At 44.2% G+C, this 24,629-nt stretch overlaps 1 protein-coding gene across 5 annotated transcripts; it reads left to right on the top strand.

Annotated features, from left to right (window-relative positions):
- Positions 1 to 13: 13 nt before the first annotated feature.
- On the top strand, positions 14 to 24,400 carry ZBTB49 (zinc finger and BTB domain containing 49). 5 transcript variants are annotated; one of them, XM_067036389.1, is made up of 9 exons: positions 29 to 140; positions 1,008 to 1,216; positions 5,811 to 5,981; positions 7,899 to 9,001; positions 11,945 to 11,991; positions 18,508 to 18,581; positions 20,066 to 20,148; positions 20,240 to 20,401; positions 23,334 to 24,399. In XM_067036389.1, the coding sequence occupies exons 3-9, from the start codon at positions 5,830 to 5,832 to the stop codon at positions 23,996 to 23,998; spliced, it is 2,286 nt and encodes a 761-aa protein (XP_066892490.1). In that variant the 5' UTR covers positions 29 to 140; positions 1,008 to 1,216; positions 5,811 to 5,829; the 3' UTR covers positions 23,999 to 24,399. The 5 variants fall into 5 exon arrangements, with proteins under 5 accessions (XP_058922235.1, XP_058922236.1, XP_066892490.1 ...); XM_059066252.2 differs by lacking the exon at positions 1,008 to 1,216 and having other exon boundaries at positions 14 to 140; positions 23,334 to 24,400; XM_059066253.2 differs by lacking the exon at positions 1,008 to 1,216 and having other exon boundaries at positions 28 to 140; positions 7,880 to 9,001.
- The last annotated feature ends 229 nt before the right edge of the window (positions 24,401 to 24,629 follow it).

A 24,629-nucleotide genomic window follows, 5' to 3' on the forward strand; every position in this document is an offset into this window, starting at 1 on the left:
AAGCCGGAGGCGGATCCTGCTGGTCGAGGGGGCGTTGTCTGGGTGCTTCGGCTGCCGGCGGAACCCGGCGAGCGTCGCTGAGGGCGGCGGCGGCAAGAGAAGAGAAGGCGGCGGGGCGGGGAGCGGCCTCCGAGGGGAAGGTGGGCGCCGGGCCAGGAGGCCGGCCTCGTGAGGGCGTGCGGGTCCGGCGCGGTGGGAGAACCCCGGCTGGGCTCCCGAGGGCCGGGCAGGGCATGGAACCACCTCCGCCCTCGCGTCCCCGGGCACCGCGAGGGTCAGTGGAGCTGCCGGGTCAGGCGTGTTAACCCGCGGTTGCGCGGTCCTCTGGCTCAGAGACGAAGACCAGTCCGGGGCCTCGAGCAGGGCCTTCCCCTTCGTGCAGCTCCCTCGGCATGGAAACCCCACCCGCGTCCGCTGCCGGCCGCCCGGGCACCGCCCGCGGGAAAAAGCGGGTCCGTCCCCGCCCCGGCTCGCTGCATCACGCTGTAGTTGATAATAGTGCTTAAGACTACAGAGCTCCTAGCTCCCCCAGCCCCACTGGCGTAAGACCTCTCCGTGCCTCGGTTCCGCGTCTGTAAAACGGGTGTAATAACGGTTTCTACGTGGTGGGGTTCTGGTAGGATTTAATGAGTTGGTGAATGTAAAGCACTCAGAGTGCCTGCGGTTTAATCGCTTGGCTGCTCTTCTCAGCCCTTAAGACAGGTCGCGCACACTGCGGTGGAGACTGTTGCTTCAATGAGTGAATGAAGGTTGAACGGGGTTTGAACAGAGAATTGTGAGAAGCATTAGGCCTAGGGTGGGGCTGTGTGGGTGATAAGGAGGCTTTCATTCTGGAGGTGAGCAGGGTTGGGAATGGAACAGAGGGTGTATGTGAAGACTGCTATAACAAAATACCGCAGCCTGGTGGGGGCCTTGAACAGTAGACATTTATTTTCTCACAGTTCTGGGAACTAGAAGTCCAAGATCAAGGTGTCAGCAAGACAGTAATCTATACTCTCTTGGTATAGATTTGTAGCATTTAGAACAGGAGGATACCTTAGAGATTATCTGACCCAGTGGGGGAACCCCTCCACTTTCACAGAGGAAAAAACTGAGGCCCAGAGTCTCCATCCATCCTGAAACCATGTATTGAGCACCTACTGTGTCCAAGGCACTCTTCTAGGTACCAGAGATACGCTGATCAACAAGACAGAAGATTTTTTTTGCTTGTGACAAAGTGAGTTAGCTGCAAATATATAGAGAGCCCTGTGCTTCTTGTATCACAACACAACGCCTGTGTTGCACGTGTTCATCCTCATGTGTGCTGTGCTTTACTTTGGTGCTTATCTCGGGTCACCTGGACAGTCAGGTAAAGGTACGAGACTGAAGAGGCTACTGACTTATTCCAAGGAAGGCCTTTGAGCTATTGCATGTAACTTGGAGTAGTGGTTAAGCATGTGGACTTTGGAGTCAGATTCCCTGGGTTTAAATCCCAATTCTGTGCCTTATTGATTACCTATTACTTATTAGCTGTGTATGTCCTTTGTAACTCTGTTCAGGTTATCTATTGCTGTGTGACAAACTATCCCAAACCTTGATGACTTAAAAACTTTTATTTTATCTCACGGTTTTGTGGGTCAGGAATTCAGGCAGGGCTGTGCTGGGAGGTTCTTCAGCTCCACATGGTATGGACTGGGAGTGGTGATCAGCTGGAAGGGCTGTTGTGAAGCATTCATTGTGGCTTTGCTCGCATATTTGGTACCTGGGAAGGAATGGCTGGAAGGCTGGGCTCAGCTGAGCCCTTCTCCTGCCCCATGTGCTCTCTCCAGCTGGGTGTCTTACAGTCCTGCTGTTGACTCAGGCTTTCCAGAGCCCGTGTCCAAAACATGGAAGGTGGAAGCTGTCGGCTTGTAGGGCTTGGGCCAAGAAATGGACACAGCTTTACACCCTTCCTTTTACCTGTTCTGTTGATTAAGGTAGAGGCTGTTCAGATTCAAGGAGAGGAGACCTAGATCCCACCTCCCCTTGGGAAGAGGGTCAGAGAAGTTGTGGACCTCTTTTATCCACCAAATGCCTCATTGTCCTCATCTGTAAAATGAGGCTAATAGTATGTAGTATCTATTTTATAGTTATTCTGGGGACTAAATGAGTTAATATGTGTAAAGAGCTTCAAATACTGCCTGGCATAGAGGAAACATTTGATAAATATTTGTTGTTATTATTATTATTAGGTACATGATACATTATTCATAGCTGTCATTCATAGGACACATAAGAAATACAAGATGCAAATTCTTTTTCTGGAGTTTTTTATAATCTTATTGGGGAGGCACAGGATTGACATCGTGAAGCAATTAGAGAACTATACTAAGTAATATAGAATAGTTATAATTTTTATAGTCAAATTAAACTGGAATGGTTCATAACTTTGCATGTCACTTCTCTATAGCTAGAGAAATGTCTAATATAGATTCAGAATATTTGCTGTATTTTAACATTTAAGTCTTTGGAGGAAGGTTCTATGTTGTGTTTTTTTTTTTTTTTTTTTTTGCGGTATGCGGGCCTCTCACTGTTGTGGCCTCTCCCGTTGCGGAGCACAGGCTCCGGACGCACAGGCTCAGCGGCCATGGCTCACGGGCCCAGCCGCTCCGCGGCATGTGGGATCTTCCCGGACCAGGGCACGAACCCGTGTCTCCTGCATCGGCAGGCGGATTCTCAACCACTGCGCCACCAGGGAAGCCCTATGTTGTGTTTTTAAGGTCCTTTTTCTCATGGGCATAAGAGCCATGGGCTCCAGGGTTTAGGAACCAGGAGGTGAGATGATGGGAGGTGAGATTTGGAGATTCTGAGTTGAAGGGTCATACAGTTGGAGATGTTCAGCAGAAAGTTGGACATTTGGAACTGGTGGCTGAAGCTGGAGTTTCAAATTTAGGAATTGTCTGCTCTGAACAGGTGAAAGCCAAGAATAGATGTGATGGTGACGGGAAAGAGAAGAGGGCCCAGGTGCTGAATCTTAAGGGATATTAACGTGTGTGGGGCTCACAGGGGAAGAAGTGCAGCCTGGAGATGGGACAGATCAGGGACGTGGAGAACCGGGAGCCTTCTGGGCAGGAGTTCCACAGTGGAGGTGGGAAGGCTGCACCACCACCTGTTGTGGGAAAGTTTGGGGGGAAGGGACTGAGGGCAGGCCACTGTGGGGAGTCTGTTTCAGCATAGTGAGAAGGGCAGCAGGTTGTAAGGTGAAAAAAGGAGTGGTGAGAAAGTAAAGTAGGTTATGTAGATTGCTCTTTCAAACGTGTGAGGCGGGGGCCTGTGATGACTAGATACACCTGGGGGAAAGGTTTGTTGTCCTGTTTTGTTTTGCTTTTTTCAACACGGGGCCATCTTGGCGTGTTTACAGGGGCTAGTGAGCCAGTGGAGGACAGAGTGGAGCACTGAAAGGGGTGATGAAGCAGAGTCCTAGAGGGGGAGGAGAAGGGAAGTTAGCTTTGGAAGGAGAAGGCGCACTTCATCCTTTGAGGTGAAGGGGTTGAGGGGGGTGAGGGGGAAATTTGGAATCACAAAAGGAATTTAAAGGCACTCAGGGTATAGTAAGTCATTCATGGAATCAACCTTAATGAAGTCAAGGTCACAGTCATGTTTATGGAAGAGGGAGACAGACGTGGTGAGAATGAAGGGAATGGAAAGGATTCAGAAGCACTGTTGTGGGGAATGTAGACGGAGTTGAAAAGAAACAAATAGAAAATGCTACTAATCATCATTAACCAGCAGCAGAGATCAGCTAGCGTGCATTTTAATGGTTGAGTATCTGCTGTGTGCCAGGTGAAGGTGGATAAGATGGTACCTTCAGAACTCATGGCAGAGTTGGAGACAACACAGGTGATAGGACATAATGACAGGTTATCTTACTGAAGTATTTATGCGGTAAGATCGCACAGATGTGACCCCAAAGTCATACTTGAGGAGGGAACAGTGGGGAAGAGGAAATGTGGCTGGAAAGACTTCAGGAGCAGGTGACAGCTCAGCCAAACCCTGTTCAGAGAGTGGGCGTTATCTGGAAGGTGGGAGAGTCATTTGTAAATAAAGTATTCCCAGGACAGGAAGTATCAGAACCAGAGACTTGTGAGGAGAGAGCAAGGCAGAGGTCTGCAGTCACCCTGCTTCAGAATCACCTGGATACGTACAGTGCAGATGCCTCAGCCCCAGGACTCTGCATTTTAACTGGCTCTCTAGGTGTTCCTTCTAGATAACATGAGTTGAATATTTAATACATGCCAGGGGCTATTTTAAATGTTCACATGGGTTCTCACAATTATCTCAATAACTGTGAGATAGGATGAGGAAAGTAGGACACAGAGAAGTCATTTGCCCAGTCGTATAGCTAGTGAGTCGTGGGCTAGAGGTCCAAAACTGGCCAGGAACACAGCTTGTTTGGGGAGCTGCAGGTAGTTTATTTTGGAGGGTGCACCTGGGGTTAATAGGAAGTAAGCCTGATAATAATAATAACAATAATAGAAGTAGAGGCCATGTTAAAAAGATTTTGCCTTCATGGTTTAGTGACTTTTTCAGTAATGCTTATGTATTGAGAATGAAAGCAAATAAAGCAGGTAATGGCTTTTTTAGTTTTTGCTACCAAACTGCCATTTTAACTTCCATAGTCTCATCTCAGTCTGACTCCATTTCTCCCCACTTGTCCTCTTCCAAAAACCATCTCTTACTAGACTGAGCTCCTCTTCGTCAGAGCCCGTGTCTTAACTCATGAAGTATCTAGCTCAGACTGTTTGGCTTCATTGTCATGTACTTGTGTGTGTGTTTCCTCCCCTAGAATGTAAGCTTCAGGAGGGTGGGGACCTGGGGTGTTTTGCTGGGGCTACCATTGTAGCCCTTGAGCCTGGCACAGAGGAGTCAGTAAGTAGATGTTGAGTGATGAAATTTTCTGTATCCATATAATGGCTTCTGTCTCATTCAGAGTCAAAGTTAAGGTTCTTAAAAGGCCCTGCAAGGCTCTTCGTGGTCTGGCCCTCTGCTTGTCCTTCCCCTCCCTGCCTCTCCCCTCCCCCTGGTGTCAGGTCCTCCCTCTCCCTTGGCTTCAGCTGCCCACTCAGCTCCGGCTCAGACTTCATGATTGCCAGTGTTTCTGTTCCAGGAGCCCCGACTCATTCCTGTTCCTTCTTCAGGTCTCTGCTAAAGTAGCGCCTTGTCAGAGAGTCTGGAGGGACGAATGGATGGAGGTGCTGCCTTGCAGTAACTCTCTTATTGCCGTCTTCTGGTGTGTGTTCATTTATTTTGGCTTGTGTCTTATCTCCCCAAATAGGCTCGTAATTTCCCTCAACTTCTAATTCAATGCCCCATATACAGCTGCTCAATAAGTATTAATTTCATCTTATCCAGTTGGCCATTTCCCAACCTCATAAGTGTTTATATATGTATATTTTTTCATTGAAGTAATCTAAGTAGAAATGAGAGACGTGCATGTAGTATTAGCATGGTCATATTCTGGATTTGCACTGCCAAATATGGTGACTATTTAAGTATAAATTACATTACATGTTCAGTTCCTGAACATGCTCTACTCACCACATTTCCAGTGTTCAGCGGCCCTGTGTGGCTCATGGCTGCTGTATTGAGCAGTGCAGGTAAGGAACATGTCCATCATTGCTGATGGTTCTGTTGAACAGCATTGGTCTAGATGCTTCAGAAGCTATGTTTTTTTTAACTGTTGTGACTGGGAATCATGACAGTGAAGCACAGGTCAGCCACTGGCTTTGGGTGCCATTTGATTTCTGGTGATGGCATCAGGAATCACAACTTATCCATGTCCTTTGTCCTAGGTCTCCTGGATGGTGGAGCATGGACCCAGTTGCTACTCACAGCTGCCATCTCCTCCAGCAGCTGCACGAGCAGCGTATTCAAGGCCTGCTTTGTGACTGTATGTTGGTGGTGAAAGGAGTCTGCTTTAAAGCACATAAGAATGTTCTAGCAGCTTTCAGCCAGTACTTTAGGTACATATTTTAGACTTTGTTCTTCCAATTGTACGGAGAGAAAGCTCTTCTAGAATGGAACTATTTTGACTAAATTTTATTTTCTCCTTGGATTTCACTCTCCTTATCTTTTGTAGCACATTGTGGGTTTTTTGCTTTTGTATTGAATATTTAGAGTAACCTGAGAGGGAAAGAGCCTTTTAACTAAAATATATTTGGGGCACTTGAAACTATTTTGGCACTTTGATTTTAATAGTTCCAATTAATGTCCATCTTGTGTATACATTTCTTATCCTTTCAGGATAAAAAGATTGAGGAATAGAACTTCTGGTAAGAACATTTCTGTGATAAGAAGTCAGAGCATTCTATATGCTTTTTTAAATTAAAACATTTTAGTTTTTGTTTCTCATTTGACTATTCTAAGAAAACATGTTTGAACTCAATTTACTTACCCCTGTAATCATTTTTGCCTCAGTGAAAGATTTACTTATAAATAATATCAAGCAATAGTATTTCATTTATTTTTAACATTAGTTTAAGTATTCTACATACATTTTCTGATTAACTAGATTTATCTCTCTTTAAGCATTAAAGTTCTTTTTTAGTACCTTTTTTCCCCTAAAATTCATACTATTTTACTGCTCTAGTAAACAACATATGGAACAGGATTTACTCATTCCTTGATAATCCCGAATCATCAAATTAAAGCCTAGCTGTCATATATGCTACAAATTGTATTATAGTGGATTAGCTCACTGAGGTAGGCAACACTTTTTGCCCGTGTGCAAAATGGTCCCCTACTTGGTCTTTGCCTGTTTGGTATTCATAGAACAGTTAGGTTTAGATGCTGTGATACATTGGCTATTTTGAGTTTTCCCCACTCTACTTCTGATATGTACTTTCCTTAAATACATATTAGAACAGAACTGAAGGCTGTTTGGGGGATGCAGGTGATTGCATTTGATAAAAGGTCTTTAACAAACTTGCAAGACAATTTACCTGACTCAACTTGGTAGTTTTGCATGCGACAAATTCATTCACCTGTGAACTTGACTTGTGCCCAGAACAAAGTGCCTGGGCTTTATGGTGCCTTTTCCCGCCATTAACTTATAGGGCTCTCTCACTGCTGGCTTATGGACCATTGGGTTGCTGAGAAACATCTGACAGCCAGATAAATTACTGCTTAAAAAATGAGTGTCTATCAAGTACCTAGAGTAGTCAGAGTCCTAGAGACAGAAAGCAGAATGGTGGTTTCCAGGGGCTGAGGGGATGGGGATAATGGGAGTTATTGTTTCAGGGGTATAGAGTTTCTGTTTGGGATGTTGAAAAGGTGCTGGAAATGGTTAGTAGTGAGGGTTGTACAACAATGTGAATGTACTTAATGCCACTGAATTTATCATATGAACCATAGTCAAGTGTTTGATATTCTGTGTATTTTGCCACAATTAGCCAATTGAAATTTTTAAAAATGAGGGTATATCTAGGGTTGGTTTACTATAGCTATTTTTATTTTCAGATGTTTTTAAGACAGATATGGAAATATGTTTGAATGTGTTTTATGGTCTGAGATATGTACTTTGTCAGACTAAACACAAAATATTGAAAAATGTGTGTTCTTTAGTTTTCTGTACTCTGCAATTAGTAATACATTTGGATAATTGCATTTTGAAAAAAAGAACAATGAGTATATTTCAAAATTTTATGTTGAGATTTCCTTGGAAGTTTGGATATTCAACACACTAATTCAGTGCATCCGAATTGCTTTATTGGATGGCTTGCCAAAACCTTTTAAAGGATTAAAGCATACTTAATTTTAAAATCTTGGCATTTATAGAAGGATGGTAATTTTGAATATTAACATGAATATTATTTATTAAAAAAAGCTATCAGAATGTATGAACTGTTAACACTGTAAGCAGATATCCTTTCTTTTATCAGGAGCCTCTTTCAGAATTCTTCAGGTCAGAAGAATGATGTTTTTCACTTGGATATTAAAAATGTAAGCGGCATCGGGCAGATCCTGGACTTCATGTACACATCGCATCTGGATCTTAACCAGGACAATATACAAGTCATGCTGGACACAGCACAGTGTTTGCAAGTTCAGAATGTTCTGAATCTGTGTCACACATTCTTAAAGTCAGCCGGTGTAGACCAGCCACCCGGCCTGCCTTGTCACAGTACATTCTCCCTGCAAAGTGCTTTGACTCCTGATGCTAATTGTGTTATCAGTGAAAACTACGCCCCTCATTTGCTGCAGGAGTGCTCAGCAGGTGTTCAGCAGGGTAGAGTTGTGGATGAATCGCATTCTCATGCCCCACCCTCAGTTGGTCTTCATACTTCCACAGCTGAAACCTCAAAACAAGCCCCTGACACATTAGATGGCAGCTGCACAGAACTGCCTTTCAAACAGCCAAACTACTACTACAAGCTCAGAAACTTGTACAGTAAGCAGTACTATAAACAAGTCACCTGTCCCAGTCATGAGAGAATAATCAAGCAGCCTTTCACTTTCAGCACATCCTCAGACCTTCATGCCACGGAACACCAGCCCTGTGCTGTTGGTCACGCCGAGTGTGTCCTGGAGTCCTCCGAGCACTTGCCTTCCAACTTCCTGGCCCAGCCTTTGAGTGAACCTACCCCAGACCCTGAGCCAGACAACGCAAGCCAACAACCTACCAGACAGATGAGGCTCAAGAAGGCCATTCACCTTAAGAAGCTAAATTTCCTAAAGTCACAGAAATCTGCAGAGCAGACATCTGAACCCAAATCAGATGACAGGTTAACCCAGAGGATAGAATCTTCCAGTGACCATAGTATAGAGAAAGTTAACAGCCAAAGTGCTGAAGAAAAAGAAAGTGAAGAACTCATCAGTTCTGAGAATTTTAATTGCATGAATGAGATCGAGAGGCCCGAAGACACTGCGGCCCTGGAAGACCAATCCCAGACACTTCAGTCTCAGAGACAGTATGCGTGTGAATTGTGTGGAAAACCTTTTAAACATCCCAGCAATTTGGAGCTTCACAAACGGTCTCATACAGGTACACTGATTCGGTCCCCGCAGGCAAAAGGAAAGGAAATAATGCAGACGATCAGACACCACTGCCTGCTCCTGTTTTTGTAAGAAGTTTTGCTATTGCTTGATGACATCATTGATATTTACCCAAAAAACCCAGGGTGTTAGCTATTTTTTATTTTATATTTTTGGTGATGCCTTTTAAAGAATAATCTTCCGTTCTGTAAATGCTTTCATAGAGCCAGTTTAAAAGGATGGTACACTTTTCATTTTAATTTTAATTGCGGTTGTATATGGGAAACTTTTCCATCTCTAAAGTATGACAAATTATTTTGATGCACTCAGATTTTCAAATTAATTCTAAAACAGATAAGCAATATTTAGTTCTCTCTTTAGAATTAGATTGTTTATTTTTAAAAAACATAATGTAGGTTAATTTAGACTGAAGTAATTTAGTTTGAGGAATCCTGAAAGCTTTGGAAGGTAATTTGAATATCAGATTTAAAAAATTGTGATTTGGGAGGCAGGAGGCAAACTTTTTAATGAGGATCAGCTTTAACCATTTGATATTTTCAAATGAAATTCCTTCCATCTGAACATTGAATTTTCCAAGTTTTGTTACCTTAATTCATACCTTAGTTCATGTAATTTATACCTCCCCTTTCCAAAATGTTTATTTTTTCCAAAAGCTTTAAAAGAAAGTGTTATACAGTATATATACATTATGTAATATAATACATATAACTTTCCTTCCTGCATTTAAGCATGATGACTCTAGTACACATTACAAATTAATGGCAATTATCTTAGAGGCATGAGAAGGCATATGTTGTAGGATGCTTCTAAAGTAACTGCTTTTCAAGGTACTTGTGTAATTGTGACCATTGATGTGATGTCCTGTTATCACTTTTGATTCCCTGTTTGCTTAGGTGTTTACTACCTCATTGCACTGTTGAGACTGAATTAATATTTATGAAAGCCCTTTATAAATTTTGGTGTGTTTGAATATAAAATACTATCATTATTGTTACTCCATATGAAGACAGTATCATTGACTCAGTTTTGCCCTGTAAAAACTTAATTTAGGTCATTCTGTAATTTTCTGGAGCCTAATGATCACTATAATTTTTATTTGAGAAACTTAACCTATTTAGCTTTAAAGGAAACAATTCTGCAAGAACATGTTTGGATAATAGTAGTCATACAGTTATATGGCACAGCTGCTTCCTGGGACATAAGTATATTGAGAAGGGCAGCAGTTCTCAAAGTATGAGCTGGGGAACCATTTCAGGGGGTCATTGAGGCCAAAACTATTTATATCATAACGTAGGATGCTCCTTGCCTTTTCCTTCTCCTTCTCCCACAAGTGTACAGTGGAGTCGGCTAAAGGCTGCAGGATCTGTGATGAGGCCTTCACTCTGGTGGCCAGTGAAAAATGTCCAGTCGTGTGTTTCACAAGTCACTCAGTTTGATTTCTAATATGGACTGTACTGCCAAATATGGCCCATATGAACAGAAGCTCTTTAGGGTCCTCAGTTGTTAAGAGCATAAAGAGGCCCTGAGAACAAAAAGTTTGAGAACCACTGGAGTAGGGTTGTTAACCGAGGTCACTTGAGAGTCTTAGGAACTAGTGATCTCTTTTTTCAGACTCTCAGATCTCATAGGGTGGACTTTAACGTAACACTATTATCCCCGTAACTTCAGACATAACTGTAGCCCAAAATACAGCATCTATATGATTATAATTACAGTTGACCCTTGAACAACGCAGGGCTGAGGGTCGCTGACCCTTGAGCAGTCGAAAATCCTAGTCTAACTTATAGTTGGTCCTCCATGTACTGGTTCCGCCACATCTGCAGGCTCGGCCCACTTCCATCATGTAGTACTGTAGTGTTTACTATTGAAAACATCCATGTATGAGTGGACCTGTGCAGCGGAAACCCTGTTGTCCAAGGGTCAACTGTACTGGGGGTCAGAAACTCCCCCCTTATCCTTGAGGAAGCCATTAAACAGTTTTTAGGAAAAGATCAAAATAAAAGTACCTTGGCAGAAGCCCATAAAGCTGGCACACCCCAGCAATACAGTAGGAAGGGAAACATTTGTGTTATTTTTTTAAAAGGCTCTTAATGAAAGCACTTGATTTGAGGGGAGTGGGGAAAATGGAAGGTTCTTGGTCTTCACAGTCTGTTTATTAGGGTTCTAGAGGTGTTAAAGGCAGTACCTGAAGTATGTTTTTAAACAGATCATTTTCTAGAGACTGTCTTCAGAACTGCTGTGGTTTCTTTGTAGTAGTGTCCATTCTCTCCATCTGTTCTGTACCAAAGTGTAATTATTCAGAGTTGCTGAAATCAGAGGGGGGCCAAGCAGTCAGCAGGGGAGCATGTCTCATAATGGAATCTTCTTTTCCCCCGTCAGCACATTTCAACCAAGGCTGAAAGGCAGTGGGGAGGGGATTTTTCCCATCACACTTTCAGGCGATCCCGCTCTGCTTTGGACTGTCCCAGGTTCTTACCTCGTGTGGTGAGAATGAGTCACCCTGGTTCTGTTAGGAATCGGTGGTCATTGCAGGAGTCAGGCTGAGGACGGGTGACCAGGTTCATGCTGTTCAGCCAGATAACTCACATTTGATTTTCAACTGAAGGAAAAGTCTGTGTCCAAAGCCCAAATATGGTCTGAATGCAGATAAATACGTTTGATTTCAACACAGGTGTAAATTTGGAGAACAATTTAATTTTTTAGAGAAAAGTAAATACAGGTTTCACTTTTATCATCTCTGCCTATCATCTAAGGGTGAGAGAAATGATGAGGATGAGGACAGGGGCTCCCCATTTTCATACTCTGACGATGAAGTATGCAATGCTGTGGTTTGAAGGGTGGGACAAAAGAGACAGCTTAAAGATTTTAAACAGAAAACTATCCTGCAGATGTTACTCATGGTTTTACAAGTTGTTGTTTTGTTTTGTTTTAGGTGAGAAACCTTTTGAATGTAACATTTGTGGGAAACATTTCTCTCAGGTGGGAATACTTTTATTTATTGTTAATAATTGGAAACCTGAAACCCAGTGTTTATTTTTATTACAGATAAGACATACTTTTGGACTTGGGAGAGAAGCCTCTGATGATATCTGTAACTTAAAAGACTTCAGACTAAATCAAAAAAAATAATTTTCAAGAAAAGAAATTTCTAGTTCATTGGGCGGAAAATACCATTTTTTATAAGCGTGTGAACTCTCACAATACCTTTTTCCCCCATTAAGGATGGGTCCATTTCTAGTATATTTCTTTTCTTCCACAAGTGATGTAAACCATATTGAGCACCACTTGGGGGCTGCAGATTGTGCTGGGCTGGATCCAAGACAAATGTCTTTATTCCTACTGAGACACTAGATATTAGGATGTTGGAGAAAAGACCAAACACATTTCATTCCCTGCTTTCACTACCGTTACACACGTATTCTCTCACTCAGCCGGCATGTGTTGTGTCCTCCTATGGGCTCTGTACTGATCTGGGCACTAGACGTAGAGAAACCTAGAGATTGAATGTTCTAGAGAAAATTTTGAACATGATAGAATGGCTGTGGGATCCTGCTTTTCCTTCTGAAATGGAAGGTAACTCTTCCCCTGCCACGTGCCGGGCATTGGCATTCCAGAAGCTTCTCGCAGGGGCCCAGTGCACAGTCCTGCAGAGGAAGCAGTCACCCCACAACTGTTTTTTACACACGCATGCTAATCCTGGAGTAACAGCATGTGCAAATGCTGTCTTACTGGGAAAGGACCTTGGGGCTGGGCCTCAACGGAGGACTCGGGCCCTCTAGTGTGGAGAGAGCAGGGCAGCGTGGCCCCACGGAGCACAGCCCCAGCTTTTGTCACATCCCCATGGAGCTGGCTCTTCCAGTTTACCCTTCGTCAGTCTCCCACACACCCAGACCTGCCATCTAATCACTTCTCACTCTTCCTACTGGCTGCAAGCAGTGATTCACCTCATCCTAACGTGTTCCCGTGTATTAGTAGTAGTCCAGGCAGGGTCCACGCACCCACCAAGTGTTCAGTAAGCTTCTGCTGAACTGAGTGGAGGGGTCGTCACTCTACCTGGCTCTCTAGTTGAGGCCTGTGCTTCTTCCTACCAGCCTCACGTGGGGGTCAGAGCTTGGCCTCTAGAGCCAGACAGTCTGGATTTGGATCCAGCCTCTGGTTTACTGCTCTGACCTTGGACAAGCTACCTAACCATTTGGCACTCAGCTTTCTTATCTGTAGAGCAAGGGTGTGAGACCCCTGACCCCCATGGTGTGTGAGGAGTCAGTGAGTTCATAAGATGATTAGCATCACACCTGGCTCATACTGAGTCCTCAGGACACGTCACTAGTCCCTCTCCTGTTGCCACCGCCTCCCTTCTCTCCTCTTTCTGTCCTCTCTGCTCTTGTAGACCAGTCTTCCTGAGGTGCACTTTCTCCACCCCACATCCCTCCATTTTAACCTAGCTTTGGTGCAGTGGGAAAGCGTAAAACCTGGATTAATGACCATTAATAGTTAGCAGTCTCTACTCTGGGCCTCATTTTTCTAATTCTTAAAAATAGGGATAATACCACCTCATGGGACTATTAGAATTAAATGAAAAAATGGACGTGAAAGTCCTTTATACGTTTACATTGTGATAACAGTTTAGGTTCTGTCCTCTTCTTGCTTGGAACCCTTCCTTGACTCTTCAGTGCTAACCAAATAAAGTGTACCCAGACATTCAAGCATTGAGTCTGCCTTCAGCCTTCTCTCCTGGCATTAATGCCGGGGCTCACACTCAGAGATTCTGACTCTGTTGGTTGGGGCTGGGACTTGAGTGTTGGTACCTTTTAATACAGTGGTTTGGATGGCAGCCCTGTCCACTGCTTCAGACCTTGTCCTACACTTTCCCTCTCGAGTCCCACCAAGGGCATCCCTGTCTGATAGACACTACAGAAATCCTCCTCTTCTGTGTTGGTGTCTGTATGCTTACCAGATTTTTATGGCTAAAGTTATGTATAGTTATAGTTTACAGATGTATATCTCTGTTTTATTTCATAATGAAGTAATGAAATTTTTGTGAATAAGCTCTGCCATGTGCTAGGGTACAAAGACAAGTCAGGCTTCAAGGAACTGTGTGTTTAGAGGAAGAAACAGTTGTATGAACTGATAAAGCACAATGAAACACTGCAAGTGCCGTGACAACTTGTATAGGCAGCAGTATGAAGAGGAGAGAAGTCATTTCTACCTGAAAGCTGGTGGGGGCGGGCTGGGCACTAAAGACAGGGAGTCATTGAGCAGCCTAGAGTCTCTGGCATTCCAGCTGGAGAGAGCAGTGGTGGTGTTTATACACGGATACTCAGTAACTTGTCCTTCATTTCTCATACAAACTGGAATACGTGTGGTTGTGATGGACTGGAAATATTTTCCTTCCTGGAAGATTTAGAAAACAGACCTACCAAGAAGAATTAATCTTTTATGCTGTGTAGTATTTCATAATGTTAGTCTTTTTTTAAAAAAAAGGTCAGCCAGAACCTTAATCATGAGTCAGCAAGCACTTTGAGACCTCAGCTTTAAAAAGCTGTGATTGGGCTTCCCTGGTGGCGCAGTGGTTGAGAATCCGCCTGCCGATGCAGGGGACACGGGTTCGTGCCCCGGTCTGGGAAGATCCCACGTAACGCGGAGCGGCTGGGCCCGTGAGCCATGGCCGCTGGGCCTGTGCATCCGGAGCCTGTGCTCCGCAACGGGAGAGGCCACAGCAGTGAGAGGCCCGCGTACCACAAAAAAAATAAATAAATAAAAAATAAAAATAAAAAAAAATAAAAAGCTGTGACAAGCCTAGATTGTGACAATAAACTATGCACATATTAATATAATTCTGGACACTGGATCTCAGCAAGTAAGAGTCACGCAGTACTGTAGAGTATGAATGAGGCTCCATTTGGAGCCACATGTCTCCGTGTGGAGGAGAATCTGGGCCATTTGATGCATCCAGGGGAGAAAACTAAGATAGTGACAGGTGTGGAGTGCCTGGAGAAACAGGAAAAGGGAAACAGTGTATTTAGCTGCCTTTGGGGAGAGGAATGGAGTTGCTTTGTCTCTCCAAGGTGCAGAATAGAGACACTGAGCAGCTGCTGCAGAAGCACAGGCTCTGAGAGGCTCAGCGCCCTCCCAGCAGCTCCTGTGTGTGTCTAGGGCATGACCGACGGGATACGGCATCCAATAGGAGGCTGCTTAGACACATCCCAGGGCTCTGATGTGGCCTGATGCCAGGGGTGGCAAAGTTTCATCCCATCCATGGTGAAAATGCAAAAAATAAGAATATTTTAATGAACTTTTCTTAAATTTTTAAATTTTCAACTCTCAGGTGATATTTCCCACATTTTCAATGTTAAATGTCCTTTTATCAATGTAATGATCATTGTTCTTTAGGTGATATCTCTGTGTTAATCTCCATATTTTTTTGGTTTTGTTTCAAAGTCTTAAAGCTTCTAAACTAGATTACTTTTAAGATCTGAGTTCTCTTTCTCTAAAGTTTTACGGTTCTCTATTTTTTTATATAAACAATCAGCAGCCACTAGAAGAGTACTCTGACAGAATCTGCTTGGTTTGATCATGTTTAAATACTCAGGTTCAGGTACCTATTAGAAGGAGTTTATTTTTTAAACTGCTCAACAAATCAGGTGTTAACTTCTTTTCTACAACAGAGTTTTTCACTTCAAAATTCTGACAACTCCATCCTAATTTAAAATGGTATCCACTTAGAAAGGGTGGAACTTCCTTTTGTGCTAATATTTTTCAGCCCAACAGCAGCACAAGCTTTTGAGTCCACAGACAAAGCTGAATCAGAATATTCCATCCCAGCTATAGGGGCTGAGGGCTTCCCTCCCAGAGCCTCTGTTTCCTTCCTGTAATGTGTGAATTATACTTTATGAGGACATTGTGACGACTCACTGAAACACTATTTGCAACTGCTTAGCAAAGTATTCCATTCATAGTAAACTCTAATAAATGAGGGCTACTAGTATTAGCACTTACTGGAGTTTTCATGGATCCAACTATAGATGATTTCTAAGATGTATAATTAGTAATAAAGCATAGCAAAGTTTACCAAAAATAAAGACTCTTGACTAAAGGGCAAATAATCTGGGCCCCACTGTGCTATGTAATTTGGTATAAATTATCTGAATGCATCATTGGATTTTTTTGCCTGAATCTTTCCATTATCTAATCTACTTTTATACCATTTATCAGACTGATTTGTGCTCCTTTATTTGGGGGAATGATAATTACTTTCATTAGACATGTCCAGTATTAAATAGCTAAGGAAACATCTTAAAGTTTGTTTTACTGTTGTGTACTATAATATTAAGTGGAAGATCATTCAGTTTGAAAACAAGTATTTACTTTGAAAACCAAAGTACTTGTTTACTTTGAAAACAAGTAATTGTTATGCTTTATTTAAAAAAGAAAGATGCAGCATTGCTAAGAATCAAATCAGAATGCATTTCAGGGCTTCCCTGGTGGCGCAGTGGTTGAGAGTCCGCCTGCCGATGCAGGGGACGCGGGTTCGTACCCTGGTTTGGGAAGTTCCCACATGCCGCGGAGCGGCTGGGCCCGTGAGCCATGGCCGCTGAGCCTGCGCTGGGCCCGTGAGCCATGGCCGCTGAGCCTGCGCGTCTGGAGCCTGTGCTCCTCAACGGGAGAGGCCACAACAGTGAGAGGCCCCGCGTACCGCAAAAAAAAAAAAAAAAAAAAAAAGAATGCATTTCAATCATAATATATAGTTTACAAAGTAACTTGAAACAAGAGTGGTCTAATTTAACTGCTGAGCAGATGGTGCTATTCAAATTGTTATTTAAATGACAAGCTTTTCTGAAATTTGGAAATGACATTTAAAGCTGTCAGTGGTGCCTTCTCTCAACTCCAGTGAACTGGTTCCTGGATGGCAAAGTGACTGCTTGTCATACTGAATTCAGCACAAGCTAGTTTATTCACAGAAACTTGCACGCCCTCATGTAAGACAAGAGTTTAAACTCAGACAAACTAATATTAATTTCTGGCCTGCCATGTAACTACAGCAACTAATTTATTTATCTGAATCTCAGTTTTACACCTAGAAAATAAAGATAATAATACCAATTTCTAAGAGTAATTTAGTTATACTGTACTTGTGAAGGCCTGAGTAGACCAAATATCTATTGCTGTTTTATTACTGTTATTAATAGTCATTCAGTTAAAAGCTGGGTATTTCCCAGTGTTTTGCCAAATTCTTTCTCTTTGGTTATCTAAAATAAACAAGTTTTTTTCTAAGCTATATTTATCATTCTGAAATGTAGTATCTAACTTAGTGTTTCCCAGAGTCTGATAGACATAAAGAATCTTCTATGTTATGTAACATAAAATCTACAGACAACATTCTTTATACCTGTCCACAGGTTCAGAACCACCTTCCAACCTATAACCATGAACTATGTTTGCATTTTGTTTAAAATATCCATAGCAAATTTGCAAATTTACGTAGCCAAGTTTGTGAGTTGGGTATTACTGTTCATTCTCTCTTTTTGGCTAATTTTGTGCGTAAAGCCTGCAACATTATTACCCTTGTATATAGTCATCCTATTCAGTGTTTTTTGTAACAAAACACTATAAAAAATTAAGTTGGGAAATGACAGAGTGAGAGTATTAAATTACAACAATGGAAGATTGTGTTTCCAAATCCTAATTTGAAACATTTGCCAGTAGCTTTTGTAATATCTGAGGCATTTGCAGGTTTAATTTCACTGTACTTTAGGCAATTTAATATTGATTTCCTGTTGATTGGTTCATGGAAATCTATTTTGTGATCTCCATTTAAATCAGTTATTCTTCGTAAAGCCCTGCTAGTTTCAGAGATTAGAAACGTAAAAGACCTGCAGCTGAAGGACTACTGTGAATCTCCTGATTTGCTTTTTTGCACAAAGGTGAAAATGACGAACGTGTCAGGCAGAACAACTGTACTGCCAAGAAGAAATACTTTTTGGAAATGTCTTACTTTCTTTATGAACAAAAGCTGTTTTTCAGGAAGAAAAAATGAATACTGAAATAACCAAGTACAAGTGCTACCTTTTTTTCAAATGATGTTGCATATAGGTGGTACAGGTTTAAAAAAAAATGAAAAAAAAAAATGAAATAAAATACAAGAGCTGTTTACAGCACAAGCTTAGCGACCCCTAAAGCAGCCTCCACAGTGTGTCGGGCCCATTTTAGAGGGGTGCGACACCATGCACACCTGAGGTGGGTAGACCAGGGGCTGGCGTGGAGCAGAGCTGAGAGGCTCCCCTGTTCAGCCCACTGCTGGGCGGGGCTGCTCCTGACTCAGAACCAGGCCGGGCCTTGATCTCCTTGCATGTGGCTGCTTCTGAGTCGTGCATCCGGACTCTTCATTTGGAAGTTGGACTGGAACCTGGCTAAATCTGCCAGTTTTCCCTTTGAATTTATGTGCTCTTAAATTTTTTTTTTTCACTATGGCATGTTTTTTCTTTTCCTTTTTTACAGGCGGGTAACTTGCAGACTCACTTACGTCGGCATTCTGGGGAGAAACCATACATCTGCGAGATCTGCGGGAAGAGGTCAGTGCTGGGCTTGTTCATTTGCATGTCAGGAGCAGTCTCAGCATCTCCGAGCCACGTAGGGGCTCACTGTCACTCAGGAACACAGTAAAGCCAAACCCTCTGGCTTTTCTTTTGACACACATGAGAATAGCAAAAAGAAATGGAAATGTTAATTAAAGGAAAGAGAATCTAGGACGCAAGTCTTAGGAAATGGGATTTTACATGAAACAAAATTATCTTATGCGAAAATTTCCATTCATTCCAAAAATGTCTGTTAAAATAGATGACTGGCCCCCATGGAGTTGACTGTCTGGTACGGGTAATGAGACTCGCAGCCTGAATGCCTGGAATCAGGAGAGGAGGTGGTAGGAGGCACCCCAGCTGTGCACCGAGACCTATGAAGGGCCGAGAGTTCAGCCACGGGAAGGCCTGGCAAGCCTGAGGGCTGGGGAGGCCTTGGACTTGGAAAGTGAGACTTGACTTGGTGACAGTCTCCTCTGGAGGTGGAGAGCAGTTAAGAGGAGATAGTCCCTCCTCTGGGCACACTGGCCTGCAGCGTGGACTCCCCGCCCCTCACTGTGGGTGTTTGTCGGGAGTCCACATACTCTGTGATCTATTGGTTGTCATTCGAGGACAGCAGGCAACAACCAGGACTATACCAGTCACACAGTGTTTTCTTCATTCATTTAACCAGTCATTCATTCGGCATTTATTAGTCACCTAACTGTGTGCTAAATGCTGTGTTGGGAACATACAAATTCTCAGCCCCTGATAAGTTTGTACTCAGGAATTGGGGGCAGGGTGGGATGGGCATAGGACAGCTATAGTCACAGTCCTCTGCTAGGAGGGGACAGCACTCTTGATTCGGTTCCAGGAAGACAGTTGTCTTTGCAGATGGTAGAAAACAAAGAAGTTAAAGCTACCTAGCCTGACATGTCTCCCTTTCTGCCGTAGCTGCCTGAACACTGAAGGCCAGGTTTAGTGCCCAGGTCACATGTACTGCCTGTTTGAGGCACCTCTTAGCATAAGCCCCCTGCTGCTTTGCTTGGGGTCCCTGTTTTGCAGGGTGTTTTACATGTGAGCCTTCTGAGCTCCATGCATTTAAAATCATGTCTCTATGCAACACCTTCCCCCAAATGAAACCTTATCCTGCTATCGATTGTGGTGGGAAGGAAAGAGCATAAAGCTTCATACTGGGAGTTGGGTTGGAATTACTCCCCAAGCCAACTTAGTGATCACCTCTGAAGAAGAAAGGTTAGTGAAAGTAGGTAAGAAAAAATGTTTTAGAAACAAAAAACACTTGGATCATTTTCTACTTTCCTTTAAAAAGAGAAAAAAAGTAAACTTTTTTTTTTAAACCTCTGAAATGAAATCAGGCCACTCCTCATCACATTCCAAAGTAATAGAGGTAGCAGCTCATCTCCTCCCTCAGCGACTTGCAGTTAGAAAGATTTGCGGTGACGTAGAAAGGCTCTTAATTGAATTTCCAAATTGCATTACAGGTTTGCAGCCTCTGGTGATGTCCAGCGTCACATCATTATTCACTCAGGAGAAAAACCACACTTGTGTGACATCTGTGGTCGAGGTATAGCTGAGGGTTTCCCTTTTCTTCCTTGAAGATTTCTGATTAAAATGTTCTCAGCCCTTCAATTTAACCCCTGTTGTGGTCTTCCTAGGGTTCAGTAACTTCAGTAATTTGAAGGAGCACAAAAAGACACACACGGCTGATAAAGTCTTCACCTGTGATGAATGTGGAAAGTCTTTTAACATGCAGAGGAAGTTGGTGAAGCACAGAGTTCGGCACACGGGTGAGCGGCCTTACAGCTGCTCTGCCTGTGGTAAGTTCCCGCCCACTGCAGACCCGCGGTCACCTGGTCATCCCTGCGGGGAGGACACCGGCGTCTGTGCCCACTCCGTCCTGGGCTGTTAGGGGTCTCAGATAAGTCGTCCCTTTTTTCATGGGTAAAATGGAAGTGATGCTGTTTCTTAACCACCTTGGTCCTCTGATTCATCTGCATTTGTGTAGCAGACATTTACTGAGTGTCTTCAAGGTATCAGGAACTGTCCTGGGTGCTCCAGTTACACAGATGACTGATACTGAGTCCCAGGTGCCCTGTGCTCCTGGTCTGGGCCCATGGAGGGTTGGCAGTTGGAAAAGCGGGGGAGAGCGTGGGGTGCAGCAGCAGGGGCTAGAGCATGGTGGCCTGCTGGGACCTCGGGGGCACACGGTGGGCTCAAGAGGGAGGGCTTCTTGAGATCATATTGTGTATCATGAAGCAGAGGTCCTTTCTACGGCATTTGACGCCTCAGAAAAGTCACCAGGAAGGAAAGGGAAGGCTGGCAGCTCTCAGTTTCCAGGGACATCACTGCACAGATGAGGACACTGGGATTGCAAGTTAGGTCGCCTGGTACCTGTGATAACAGAGTGTTAGAACCTCTGAAGAACTGGGAGGGCCTGTATGCATGTGTGGTGCAGGTGTGCACATGTGCACACATGTGCCCCTGACAGTGTGGATTGAATCGCAGGCAAATGAGTGAATAACCATTTTTACGATTACCTGTTTAGAACAAATAGGAAAAATGCTCAGAGTCAGGCTGTGGGGAGCCTGGAGTTGGGGCATCCTTGGAGTGGCTTGTTCTAGTTGTGGTTGGTATCTAAATTAGGGCAGGATGCATGGGATGTAACCAAGGGGAGGCAGCTTTGTTTGTATCTCCCACTTACACTGTGTACAGATCTCCTGGACACCAATGTTGGCAGCTCCATTACTATTAAAGGATAAAATTGCATCACTTTAGATCACAATTGCAGTCTCAAATCACTAGTTTAAAATGTCAGTTCTAAATTATTATTACAACTGTGAACTTGACTTCAGGTTCACTGTTCTCTTCCTTCCCCAGCCAGGCCTGTTGCTGGCTAAGACCCTGTAAAGAAAGCAGTGCAGCAGGACCCTCTCTTCCCCCCACTTCGTTTCCACCCCTCCAGCCACTCACTGACCATGGTTTCTGACCCTAACAAGGTCAGCTTTCAGGGAAAGGGGGAGAGAGAAAGGGAACAGGAATGGTCTTACATGACAGGTTCAAAGCTTTATAACACTTTTATTGAGATAAATCCCGTACTATAAAATCTAGCCATTTAAAGTGAACAAGTCAGCGGTTTGCGTATATTCAGTGTTGTGCTACCCTCACCACCATCTAATCTTAGAACCTTTTCCCCACCCTAAAAAAGAAACCCCACACCCATTAGCAGTCACTCCCCATCCCCTCGCCCCAACCCAAGGTAACCCTTAATCTACTCTCGGTCCCTATAGATTTGCCTGTGGCAGACATTTCATATAAATGGAATCATGTAATACGTGGTCTTTTGTAACTGACTTCATTTCACTTAGCAGCAAATCTGCTCTGAGCATTCATGTACAAGTTTATGTGTGAATGTATGTTTTCATTTTCTTGGATTCAAAAGACAGTTTCCGTTTTAAAGTGGCTTCCCATTCTGAGCTTTGCTGAGTTTAAAGCTTGGTCCTCTCTCTGCCTCTTCCTTCCCTCCCTCCCCTGTCCCTGTCCCTCTCTCTCCAGCATTTCATGCTTCTTCAGAAGACAGCCTTCCCTTCCACTCTGTTCTCCTTCCCCAGCACTCAGCTGTACTTTTCCAAGATGGAAAGGTGCATTTTCTTTCAGCCGGACTTTTTCCTTTAGCGCTTGGTTTTGTAAAAGCAGTTTCCTCCGAGGAGACTTTCTCTGTTGGCGCCCCGTCACCTCTCTAGGCAGTCCTCTTAGGTTCCAGGCTGGCTCACTTCCCATCTGGGCACATACTCACATTCCGTGCTCTGGGGGATTGCAGGCCCACACCTGGAGGCAAGCGCTGCCCCACCGTGACCTCCCGATGGACACACGTCGAGCCTGGCTGCCCTGTCTTCACTTGAGGGCAGAGGGGAGACACCTCCCATATCCCCTGTCTCTCTGGGAACGCTACTGTGGCTGAAGTTTATACACGTTAAGGACCCTGAAAATAGTTAACACCTTTTGCCAACTAATTACATTACTGAGAATTTATCTTAAGGAAACAATGAAAAGAAAGATGTTGGTTGAACCTCAGGTATAGTAGCAAACAGTTGGAAGCAGACCAGATAGCCCACTGTTGCTTGACCAGGGCTGGATAGCTGATAATTCAAATATAATGACATAATAAGTGAAAAGTTCTAAAATATGTGTCCATGTAAATTGTGTCATTTGTTTCAGTCCTTGGTAAATGTGTTACGACTTCTGTAAGGTTATTTATTGGTTTTTCTCTTCTGATCTTCTAACCTACTCTCATGACGGGACTAGATCCCCTACCTCTAGCTTATACTCAGAGAAAGGAAATATGACCTGGAGAAGGATGCGTAAAATTATGTTAAAAGCTGAATACCTAAGTACCTTCAGAAAAGATGCTCTAAACTATAGAGTGGCTGTGTTAGATTTATGAAAATCTGAACAAAACTGATGCGGTTTCCCAGTGTGGGCATTCAAGGCAGGCGCCCAAGCCCACCCAGCGGGCACTCCTGTGCAGGGAGACGGGGCTCCAGAGCCCTCGCACGAGACACCCAGACCAAGGCTGCAGGTTGGAGGGGCTACAGCCGGAGAAGAGTGGAAGAGTCTGGAATCAGAGTGAGCAGGTGACAGCAGGGCTCAGCTGAGTTCACATGAAAGCAGAGCCCTTTGGGGTTTAGCAGGGGTGGAGGGGACTCCTTCCAAAATGTTCTCCTCTGAAAAGATCCCTTTTTCTTCTTCCAGGAAAATGTTTTGGAGGATCCGGCGACCTCCGCAGGCACGTCCGCACTCACACAGGGGAGAAGCCATACACGTGTGACATCTGCAACAAGTGCTTCACCCGCTCTGCCGTGCTGCGGCGGCACAAGAAGATGCACTGCAGGGCCGATGACCAGGGGCAGGACGCTCTGGAGGAGCTCACTCAGGCCATCGAGACCTCGGACCTGGAAAAATCTCAGAGCTCGGATTCTTTTTCTCAGGACGTGTCCTTGACTTTGATGCCTGTGTCTGTTAAAATCCCCGTCCACCCAGTGGAAGAAGACTCAGTGACAGAATTTGATGGCCACTGTAAGTTCCGGTCCCTGGTTCAGTCTCACGGAGCGAGTGAGCAGGAGAAGCTCAGCTTGGGTCCCCTCAAGCTCGCCAAGCCTCCTGTGCTGCAGGCGCAGCACCAGGCCTACAGCTACTCAGACGTGGAGGCCTCGGCTGGCACGGAGCCGCTGCAGGCCGATGGTATGGCCGCAATCCGCTCGTCCCTGGCTGCCCTAGACCATCACTGCGCCGACCCCCTGGGCAGCCGCGCAGCCGCTCCTGCTTACAGGAACTCGGAGGGACAGTTCTTCTCCAGCATGACCCTCTGGGGGCTGGCGATGAAGACGCTGCAGAATGAAAGTGAGCTGGACCAGTGAGGTCCTCTGTCAGCAGCTCAGCATCAGAGGCAGCTCTAGCCCGAGAGGCTAGACTCTGTCCCTCCTGACGGGGATGGTTGTCGGAAGTGCCTTGAGCTCAGCGTGTGGGAAGAAAGGCCTCCTGGCACATCGTGGAAGTGGACGAGGGACTGAACAAGCCTTGTGCCCCAGAAGGCTTGAGAGACTGTCTCCCATACGTGGTGTGAACTGCGTGTAACTACTGTACATTTTGGTCATGGTAAAGGGAAAATATATGTATATAATAATACAGATATTATTTTTGCATTTTTACATGATTGAAATTTGTAGCATTTTGTATTTTTATTTACAAAAATATTTTATTTGTATAGGAAACTCATACTATAATTTAATTTCAATAAATAAAAGTTGCCTTTCTGTATAATATTGTGTTTCCACAGATATTTTTATTAACCCAAAGACCATAGTGCTATGAAAAGAGACATCAGCGAGGGCTCGCCCTGCAGGGATAAGTGCCAGGTTCAGTTCTTGTGCCGTCTTGGGCAGTGGGCTTTGGGAGCCCTCAGAACAGAGCCTGAGTTTTGGCTGCCACTCTCTGGTCAGGTCATGGGCAAGCTCCTCAACCTCCCAGAACCTTCTCTGGGTTTGCTTT

Source organism: Kogia breviceps, chromosome 6, assembly GCF_026419965.1.
Source record: "Kogia breviceps isolate mKogBre1 chromosome 6, mKogBre1 haplotype 1, whole genome shotgun sequence".
Lineage (NCBI taxonomy): Eukaryota > Metazoa > Chordata > Mammalia > Artiodactyla > Physeteridae > Kogia > Kogia breviceps.